At 30.9% G+C, this 10,682-nt stretch overlaps 1 protein-coding gene across 2 annotated transcripts; it reads right to left on the bottom strand.

The window, feature by feature from the left end:
* Positions 1–211: 211 nt before the first annotated feature.
* On the bottom strand, positions 212–8,657 carry LOC125847941 (BEL1-like homeodomain protein 2). Of its 2 annotated transcripts, none has more exons than XM_049527702.1 (5): positions 8,349–8,657; positions 6,938–8,149; positions 4,874–5,255; positions 2,114–2,174; positions 212–767 (listed from the first exon to the last, which is right to left on the bottom strand). In XM_049527702.1, the coding sequence occupies exons 2-5, from the start codon at positions 8,013–8,015 to the stop codon at positions 261–263; spliced, it is 2,028 nt and encodes a 675-aa protein (XP_049383659.1). In that variant the 5' UTR covers positions 8,016–8,149; positions 8,349–8,657; the 3' UTR covers positions 212–260. The 2 variants fall into 2 exon arrangements, with proteins under 2 accessions (XP_049383659.1, XP_049383660.1); XM_049527703.1 differs by having other exon boundaries at positions 6,938–8,146.
* Between the last annotated feature and the right edge of the window lie 2,025 nt (positions 8,658–10,682).

The raw sequence follows: 10,682 nt of genomic DNA, 5'->3' as shown, positions 1-10,682 counted from the left end.
TCCCCATGATCTGATCCTACTGATCAGTTTGGGTCCACCAACAAATTTTCGTGACTACTTTCATATATATTTTTCGTAAAATTTCCAACAAAATATATATATATATATATATATATATATTGCGAGATGCACACATCCAATTTGAAGGACATAACATGATCTAGAGAGAAAAGTATGTGCAATCAAAATCTGATAAACTAATCGGATGACAATATATATAATCATAATTTATGTAGTAGTGTTTGAATAAACTATCTTAATTAACCGAAAAAATGAGTATTCTCAGGTAAATTACCCGCATGGCGCAGTCCTAAGGTAAGTGAAACATCACTAACCGTAGTGGTCCCAAATGTTATCATGTTGGATCCAATTTCAGAATTACTAGCCATATTTGTGGTCCCATATTCCGCTCCACTGCGGCGATATAAGATGTGGTTGGACTCATCTTGAATAGTGGGGAAATTGGTTAATTGAGTTGGCATAGAGGAAGAATAATGTGTATTCATTGCGACAATTGAAGGGTCATTTTCAGAGGCATTGATTTGGGGTTTTTTGTCTGAAGCAGTTGTGGCAGTGGCAGCTGATTTTGTTTCTGTAATGTTAGAATTGGTTGTAATAATAATATTAGGCGTTGTTGTTTGTGTATTTGTACTGTTTTGGTTTTCTTGCATGTCATCATCATCATCTTCATTAATCTCTCTTTGATACATTTCTTCTACCATGGGTTTCCACAATCTCACCCTCGCATTTATGAACCAGTTTGCTACCTGCATATAATAACACAACTTTATTACTATACGCGAATTAGGCAGGCTAGACTCGACTCAAAAGGCACAATAGTTACGTTGAGGAACAAATAAACTAAAAAACCTTTGTCCTCACGAGTATTTTGTAGTAGTAGTGCTTCTTCTACTTAGTTTGTAAATGATTCAAAATTTCTAATAACACTATGTTGCTTCTAAATAGTTATTAAAAATTATTGGATAGAAATGGAGATTATTGAGACAGTTTTCAATAATTTAAATTTGGTTATGCACAATAAAGTCCCTTAGAAATCGATATGATATAATTCCTTAAAGGTCTGTTTGGAAAGTCATCGGGTAATTGGAATTGGTGTCATAACTAGTCTAGTAATTATCGGCTTAGTAATTCCACAATATCAGTCATGTAATTACCAGCAATTCACAGTCTCCCTTGTGAACTAGAGAAGGTAATTTACCTTGTCAATTACACCCAATTACCCATTGACCAAATAATTATATGGTCAACCAAACATGTCAGACAGTGTAATTACACTCAATTACACCAAATCTAATTACTAAAAGGACTTTCTAAACATGCCCTAAAAATAGCTTGCAATGTAAAATAGCGAGTCAATACTGCTAAAACAAATGAAAGTGAAAATATAACATGAGTTCTAAATTTAAAACAAAAAATTTAACATAATACTCTTATGTTAAATTTCAACATCATAAATATAATTTAAAAGAAAAGGAAACATAAGTCCATAACCTTATTTAACAATAAATTCAATTTTAATTTAAAAATTAGAATACTAACAAAATTATACTAATGAAAAAAAATTAGATAATGCAAAAAATTACATGAAATCACATGAAGAAAAGGTGAGAATGGGAAGGAAATGAAATATAAATAATATAAAAAAAATAGAAAACATTAGACTAATAAAAATAAAAAAGAATTTAAAATAATAAAATAAAAACTAAATTAAAACAAAAAAAATAGAAATAAAAGAATTATATTAAAAAATAATCAGCTTGTAATTACACCATATAATTACTAGTAATTCATAACCTCTCCTATAAATTGCAGAGTAAGAGTATAATTACCCTCTGTCAATTACACTCAATTACCTACTGACCAAGTAATTACATGATCAATCAAATATATCAGACATTGTAATTACACTCAATTACACAGCAAATCAAATTACTAATATGACTTTCCAAACATATGCTAAAAATAACCGATCAAACCATATCATTTACTCCCTGAGTTATAACTATTAATTTTTCATGCAACTTATGAATATCTTGAGGAAGAAAAAAAGATGTGAAAGACAAAGAAATTTATAGAAGGTAAGGGGACAAACCTGGTTTCTGGAGAGACCAGTCTGTCGTGCCAAAAGATGCTTATCTGCATCACTTGGATACCTGAGACAAAATTTTCAAATTAGAAAAAAAAGCAGAAAAATATTTCCTCCGCTTTAAAAAGAATGACATATTTTTCTTTAAGTTTATTTAAAAAAGAATGACCCTATTTCCTTTTTTAGCAATACTTTAATTTCAATTTTCCAATATATGTAAATTTCGTGTTAAATCAAACTATGTCATTTTTCTAAAACAAAAAAAAGTATGTTAGAGTGCCTTACTTAAACTGTATAAAAAGCTGGAAATGCTTTCCTAATCCGTAGATGAGAATTGACACTTCTGTTTTTTTGTATGTAAACATTTTGGCGTGAGGATCGAAAAAGGAAATACCAAATTCATGAGCAGTGTTAGCTGCTGGCTAAAGCAGAAAGTAAAGAGAGAAGACAAACTCCACCTCTCTCTCTTTTCTTTTTTTTCCTTCTTAACATTCATTTCATTACATAGATAGATAGATTCTCTTGCTTTTTATCATCATTATTAAGTTGTTGTCATGCATATATTACCTTAATAACCACTAATTTAGTACTCTCTCCGTTCTTATTTACATGTAATCTTTATTAAAAATAGATGTTTCTTAATATTTATTATTTCATAAAATTAATGTATAAATAACATTATTTTTTCTTATTTTACCTTGAAAATATAAATTTGACAACAAAATAATTAATTCATGTTCATTAATCAAAATCAATTAATTCATGTTCATTTATGGAAAATTTGACTTTAAAAAGGGAAAAATCCTTTTGCCTAGAAAATTTGGTCAAAATTTGGCCAGAATGTTAAAATAACATATTTCACACTATGTTATTTTACTTTTTAAAACATTTTTACCCTTTTAACTTTAATACCTTTTAATTAAAATATAGATAAACAATCAATTTATTTTAAAATAAAAAGGATATTATAGACTTTTTAAATTTCTTGCCAAATTTTCTGGCCATTTAGCATTACCCAAAAAAGGAAAAAAATAGTACTCCTTCCGTCCCATTTTACGTGACACTTTTCGAATTTCAAGATTCAAACAAGTCTAACTTTGACCATAAATTTTTCGTAGATCTTTTAAACATTTTGAATTATCAATTGTTGTGACTTATAGTATTTTTTTACCTAGTTTACAAATATATAAATTTCATTTAAAAAAAATTGAAGATTTCATGCGCAAATTTCCGGTCAAACTTAAATTGTTTGACTCTCAAAAAATAAAATGTGTTACATAAATTAGGACAGAGGGAGTATTAAATAAGCAATGGTAAAATTACCTGGTTTCTCAAGGAGTGTAAGCCTAAAATGGTGACAACTATATAGAAACGGAGGGAGTAAGAGTTTAACTTTAAAATATTCATTCACTCTTAATGAAATGATTTATATATAATCACATAAATATTTATAACTTATTTTAAATTACATAAATTTCAAAAAATAATTAAAAACTTAATATCAAGTAAAATTATCACATAAAATGAACCTAGGGAGCACTACTTTTCAAATGCATGCCTAAATAAGTCAGAAAGGTGGTAGTATATTGGATTTCATCTAGAGGTAAAAGTGGTGCACAAAAAGTAGTAAGAGGTAATTTTGCATTTTGTTGAAAGGACTGATGAATTGCAGCAGTGCCTTTAACATTGACTGCAAAGAGAGGGAAAAAGAAAATGTACCAACTACTCAATATTGGAAATGTGTTTTAGATTAGACTAATAAAAGTTGATTGCACAAAAATTCATTTTGCAATAATCATGGTATCAAAGACTTTCCTTATTAACTTTTGGTTGTGTGGTAAATATCAAATATCTAGATTTTATGAAGGAACTGGGACTTGGGACAAGTGTATGTAAGCTAGAGTTTATACAAACAAGTGCAACTCAACTTCAAGTTACTTTGTTATATTCTATTCTTTTTAATCTTATTCATATCTTTTATACTTAAAAATAATTTAATTTTACTTCTTTTCTTTCATTTTATTATGCACTATATCAAATACAATTTAAGTCGAGTACTCGTTATTTAACTTATAGTATTTTTTTATATAGGGTTTTAACATTTTAACCAAGTGGATAAAATTATATCTATTCACCTGACAAGAGGTAGTTGTTCGAATGGTAATTACATTTCACTTTCAACCCTAAAATTGTGAGTTCGAGTCACCAAAAGTAGGTCCTCCTAGGAAAGGGTAAAAATGTACACACTGTTATTTTTGTTAATCTCAATTTATATGTCACAACATTAGAGAGTTAAATTTTTTTTAATTCGGATATAGAATCTTTAAATTTATTTAAAAATATAATATATATATATGAAAATTTACGTACTCCATCCATCTCAATTTATGTGACACCTTTCTAATTTCATAATTCAAACAAGTATTTTTATTACCGTAATTTTTTCATATATATTTAAAAAAATATTGAATTATCCTAGTACTTTTTACGTAGTTTTTAAATATATAAAAAAAATTAAAAAACATAACTTAAAGACTTCCCGCCTGAATTCAAGGTCCAAACTAATTAGTTTGACTCTCAATATCAAAACAGTGTCACATAAGTTGAGACATAGTGAGTAAAAAAATACTATAACCCCTCAAAATATCTTTAAAACATAAGTAAGAAAAAAATATGACCAAAAAAAAAAACTTGTTTGACTTTTGAAATATCTCAGGCGAAGGAGTATAGATAGAAGTTAGAAGGAAAAAGATGAGAAAGACGTACGGATGTAGAAAATGTTCGAAAAGCCAAGCTCTTAAAATATTGACAGATCGTTCAGGCAATCCTCTTTGTGGCCTCCAAGCTTCTTGTTCCATCATTCCCATTTGTTGAAAAGCTCTTTGTTGCCTCAAGCTTTGTTCAAGCACCTTAAGCCTTGGTGTTTCTCCTTTAGTCAGTCCTGAACTACTGCTTGCATCTTTTTCACCTAGTGCCTCACATGTCTTCTTCAATTGCGCAGCGACGCCATCTTTTAAACACTTGAAATGCCTAGACATGGCTTTCTGTGCTAGTGCTGTGTAAGGAACTGCAGCTCCAAAACCCATCACTAGATCGAATGAGTTTACAACTATCTGCATTTGTTCACAATAGTGGTTGTATCTTTTGTCTACCTACAAGCAAAGAAATAACAATCTATCTTATTTTTATACAATTAGGTTAACTACAATAACAAGAATTTTTTTTCTAATAACATGGAAAATTAAGTGCTGAATAACTTATTATTTGATCTTGATTTGTCTATTTTAATCTGTTTAAAAAAGAATAATGCATCTATCCTAATTTAGAAATTACTCGTTAATTTTAACTCTTACAATATGACATGTTTAAGACCATAAGTTTAAAGGATATTCTGATACAATATACGTATTCTTAGTTAATTTAAAATTACAAGATTCAAAAGTGTTCGCCAGCAAGGTAATGAAAGAGTAGTTCAATTAGTTGAAAAACATAAAGGCGCAGCTGGGAAGTTAAATTTCCTCAACAAGAAAACAACTAGAACTAAAATTTTGGCTTTATACCTTCCACTCAACCAAACAAGAATATCTTCATGGTAAATCAAATACTGATTGAAATAGTAACAAAAGAAAGGAAGAAAGATACATAAATTTATATTCTAATAAAAAGGTAGCAAGAAAGCTGATCGATAGTATATGTGAACAAATAGTACATTGAAAAATGATTGTTGTTGTGAAGAAAGAATATCCTGTATGTTTTGTTGCATGTGCCTTCGCTTAGCATTTTTTCAATACAGCAATAATAACACTATAATGTATTTAAAAAAAAAGGAAGATTTACAAACATCACTTATTTTGTCTGTATTGAAATATGATGGTCAAATAAATAAAAGTGTACATTTAAAGGTAGTTTGATTGGGATGTCTACAAAATTTGAATTTGTGTCGGAAAGTTCCATATTGGGAATAAAACGTTTTCTAACAAAGGCGACTCCTTATCCAGGAGAATTCAAACACGAGACCTTTGGTAAAAGATGAAGAAATACTTATCAGTCTACCACAACTCTTTTTTTTTTCTTCAATCTACCACAACTCTGATTGGTGAATAGGATGTATTAGAATAGAATAATAGTGAATATGATGTATTAGAATAGAAATAATACACCATCTACTATTAACTAATGTCATGATTTACTATGTGTAAGAATAGTACTGAAAAGGGTATAACTAATAATACCAAACAAGAAATTAAACAATATCAAGAAATACCACTGTTATTTTCTCTAATACCTCCTATCAAACGCCGCTTAAGGATAATATCTACTTCTGGATTGCTAACATATTTTAGCAGAAGAAAGAAATATCTTGATGGTAGAGTGGGAGCTAATTTTATAACCAAAACAAAATCTTATGTTATCCTAAACACCCAAAATTAATAAGAAATCAAACTCAATCTATGGATATTACAATACATATTTAATTTCTTTCTAGCCGGCTTTATATATTCTCCTCTATAAAAGATTCCTCCAACTCCTACTATTTTCTATTCCTTCCCTGTCTTGTGGTTTAAATTTATAATCAACATATATAGTACTACTAAAAATAAACAACAATGATTGGTCATTGACCCCCGGATCGCGAATGTACCTCTTTGACTTCATATGAACTCAATAATTTTAACTCAAATTATGTATATTGTAAGAAATTCCCTAAACAAACATTAAAAAAAAAAAAAAAATTGACCTCATAGTAAATCAAGCTGTGGTAGAATTTCAAATTCGAACACATAATTTTCAAATTCTGAATAAATAGAGAGAGGGAGAGAGAGATTGTACATGCCTCATCAAGCATGGATAAAAGTTTGACCTTCCTTCTTTGATGATCAAGTCTATCTGCAGTTGACAAATTGGGAGGGATAATATCCTTTGAAGAAGATGAATTATTGTTATTACTTCCACTAGGGTTAATAATGGGTGATGTACTTGTGTTGTTATTCCTAGAAACTTTGTTGATTTTCTTGAACAATTGACCCTTCCCAACACAACAAAACTCTTCCAACAACTCTTGTGTTGCTTTGACATACTTTGAATTCCTCAACACATTGACTAGTCCTAGTGATGACCCAAAACCAATATTATGATGATTTTGACTTTCTTGATTGAAAAACAACATTTCTCCTCCATTACTCATCCTCAAATCTTCCACTTTGGATGCTTCCAAATGTTGTAAAGTAGATGACAAGGACAATGAAAGACCTTGCCCTTGATCAATCACATTTACTCCTCCAATTGGATTTGAAGAAGTACTTGCTCCTCCACACATGAATTGACTAAAATGCCCTCCGACCGGGCTAGAAAACCCTTGATGAAGAGTTGAAGGAGTAGATTGTGATGGTGAACTTGGTTGTGGATTCATAAGAAAAAGTTGCATGGACTCCGCGGTATTTATACTTGGTACTTGATTGTGTTGACGCTGATAATAAGCAGTTACACTATCACGGTTACTCAATAATACCTTCGCATTCACATCATCTTTTGTATCCCCAAATGGTACCTGCAAACTTCCACCAACTACGATCTCTTGTCTGTTACCAAACCACTCCCTGGTCGGAGGTTGATGATGTGGCTGTTGATTCGGGTGTCTATAGTTATTTGACAATTGATTCTGCAACAACTCAGTTGCAGCCGTGGATGTTGTCTGAAAATTGAACATTTCAGACAACATCCCGGCTGTCTCATAAACTTGGATTCCACTTGATTCTCCTCCTGGTGGCTCGAACCCTTGTTCTACTCTTAATTTTTCTCGTTGGATCTGGAGACCGATATGTTGTTGTTGGTGTTGTTGGACGTCTTGAGGTCTCTCGAATTCATTCGAGAAACTAGCAAGACCTTGGTGATGATAGTCTTGAGACATTGGACTATTCTAAGAAATGGTTCAAAAATTGAAGCGTATCACCATCTCATCTGATCATTTTCTTTTAAATTTCTTCAACCATCACGATAAATTAACCCACCTCCTTCTTTTGTTGCAATTGGCTTCTGAGTCTACTATAGATCGAGCATAAAATAGTAAAAATAAATAAATAAACATAGAACAAAGAGATCATGGATACAACTATAATTGGGAACAAGGAAAGTATAAAAAAAAAAAAGAAGAAAAAGAGAGAGAATAATCAAAGTAAAGACTTTTTTATTTTTTTCAGTTTCTTTAAAAAAAATTAAAAAAAAGAAGTTGAATTTTATTTACCTCATAGAATTGCAGGTCGGAAAAGGTTGCAAAGGCTCTCATCAGCTATCGTTTTCACTTCAACAAATGAACAAATTTTTTTTTCTTTCTCTTTGTTTGCGTGTATATATGTTGTTTGTAAGGCTGTCGTTTTTTGTTTTTTTTTTTAACTTTTCTTTCTCTATCTGTCTTTGTTGCTCTTTGTATTTTGCAGTGATTGTTGTCTCTGCAATTGCCTTCTGGAAAGAGAGAGTCTAATAAGTAACAACAATAAAGTTTGCTTTTATAATGCAGATGGACTTGCTCTCATAATGTGAATTTTAACATGTATCCGTAGATGCGCGTTTGGACATAAAAATTATGAAATTAAAAAAGAATAGAGCATTTGTTATTAAATACCTCGGGTCCATTATTTAGGATAGTGGGGACATCGATAATGATGTCAAACATCGCATTGGTATAGCATAAATGAAATGGAGGCTTGTGTGATAAGAAGGTATCTTCTAAATTTAAAGGCAAGTTCTACAGAGTGATGGTTAACCTGCTCTTGTTGTATGGTGTGGAGTGTTGGTCTGTCAAGAGCTCATATGTACTGAAGATATATGTTGTGGAGATTAGGATGAGTGGGAATACTAGGAGTGACAAGATTAGGAATATTGAGGTTAATCAGGAGAAGGTGAGAGTGGCGGCCTTTGTGGCGAACAAGATGAGGGAAACGAGACTCATGAGATGGTTTGGATATCATGTTCATTTGCAGAAGAGGTGCACCGATGCCAAGTGAGGAGGTGCAAGAGGTTGGATTTTAGGGGGTATGTGGAGAGGTAGGGAAATGTCGAAAAGATATAGGGGAGATGTGATTAGACAAGATATGGTGCAACTTCATATTATCGAGGACACAACTTTAGATAGGAAAGAGTGGAGGTTGCGCATTAGGTAGAAGACTAGTAGGGTAGAGTGTCGTCTTGCCTTGTGAATATTTAGTGCCTTCCATAGGACTAGCCGTGCCCTTGTAGTTCTTGACATTTGTTGTTTATTGCTTTTCAATTATCACATTATTTTGTTGTTGTTATTGTTTCTCTAATATAGACTTTACACTGCTTTTCTTGTTAACTACTCTGCTTACTCTAGTGTTTTCTTCTTCTTTTACTTCGGTTTGATACACTTGAATCAAGGGTCTTTCGGAAACAGTTTCTCTACCTTCACGAGGTAGTGATAAGGTTTGTGTACACTCTAACCTCCTCAGACCCCACTTATTAGAATTTCACTGGATGTAGTGTTGTTGGAGAGTTATGTTTGGAAATGACTAGGAATTGAAGTTGGTTTTTATTAATAATTTTTTTTTTGAATAATTTAGAGACCTCTTTTTCTCCTGAAGTTGTTGGAATTAATTACTCATATTAAGATATTAGTAAAAATTGTGAAAATGATTTTTTTTTTGGAGTTTTTCGAATGCTAAAAAATTGTAATAATTACATGTCCAAATAATTTTGCTCTTTAGAGATGGTGATGACTTGTAGAAGATGAGTCGTTGGAGCATACATAAGTTAGAATCATGCCTATAGCAAAGAAGGGGAAAAGGAAGAAATTTTAGAATTAAGAAATAGGGAGAAAGGTCGTTGTTCTTCTTGCTCACAATTCAAATTACCACTTGTAATTTCTCTATTTCAATGTTTTATTTGACGACATTTAATTAAATATTATATCTAATAGGAGCATGTCAATTGTGACTAATTATGCAACGGACATATAGTCAAAAAAAAATTATATAGAATAATGTGAAATGAATAGATGACAGAGCAGAAAATGACCAAGCTACAATAATTTGTACATCATCAAATTTTCCACACTTATCTAGATTATGATTGTTGAAGAGATAGTTGGTAATTAAATAAGATTAGGTTGAAAAGATATCTCACCATCATTTTAATTATTAATCAGACGCTAATCTATCATTATCATAACTTTGCTTATCCCCTCAATCAAACCCGGCCAAGGCTATAATAGTCAATTTGCATCGGCTCTTGATAGCAATAACATTAAACCCGGCCAAGGCTATAATAGTCAATTTGTGTCGGCTCTCGATAGCAATAACAACAGATTTTGGAGAAAAAAATGACTTATAAATATTTAATTTGATAGATTATGTGTCACCTAATTCATTACATGCAGAGAAATATAGTCGTTTAAAATTGATCTTTGCAAAAACTAATGCGAAAAACTTTCAATGCCTTCCCACTTAAAGAATGAACCTTAACACATAAGCACAAGTAGGACAACACCTGAATCAAGCTTATATACTTATGACAAAAGATTCAGATTCAAAAAATAAAATTACGATCTCTTATATATATACTA

The sequence above is a fragment of the Solanum stenotomum genome, chromosome 12, assembly GCF_019186545.1.
Source record: "Solanum stenotomum isolate F172 chromosome 12, ASM1918654v1, whole genome shotgun sequence".
Lineage (NCBI taxonomy): Eukaryota > Viridiplantae > Streptophyta > Magnoliopsida > Solanales > Solanaceae > Solanum > Solanum stenotomum.
Note: the sequence above shows the minus strand (reverse complement) of the source record. Positions and strands in the feature narration are given on the sequence as shown.

Coding starts and splice junctions, on each gene's coding strand:
- LOC125847941 (XM_049527702.1), bottom strand. CDS start 8,015: ATGTCTCAAGACTATCATCACCAAGGTCTTGCTAGTTTCTCGAATGAA. Junction 5,256..6,937: donor ATCCATGCTTGATGAGGCAT/GTACAATCTCTC, acceptor GCTTGTAGGTAG/ACAAAAGATACAACCACTAT. Junction 768..2,113: donor CTGGTCTCTCCAGAAACCAG/GTTTGTCCCCTT, acceptor TATTATATGCAG/GTAGCAAACTGGTTCATAAA.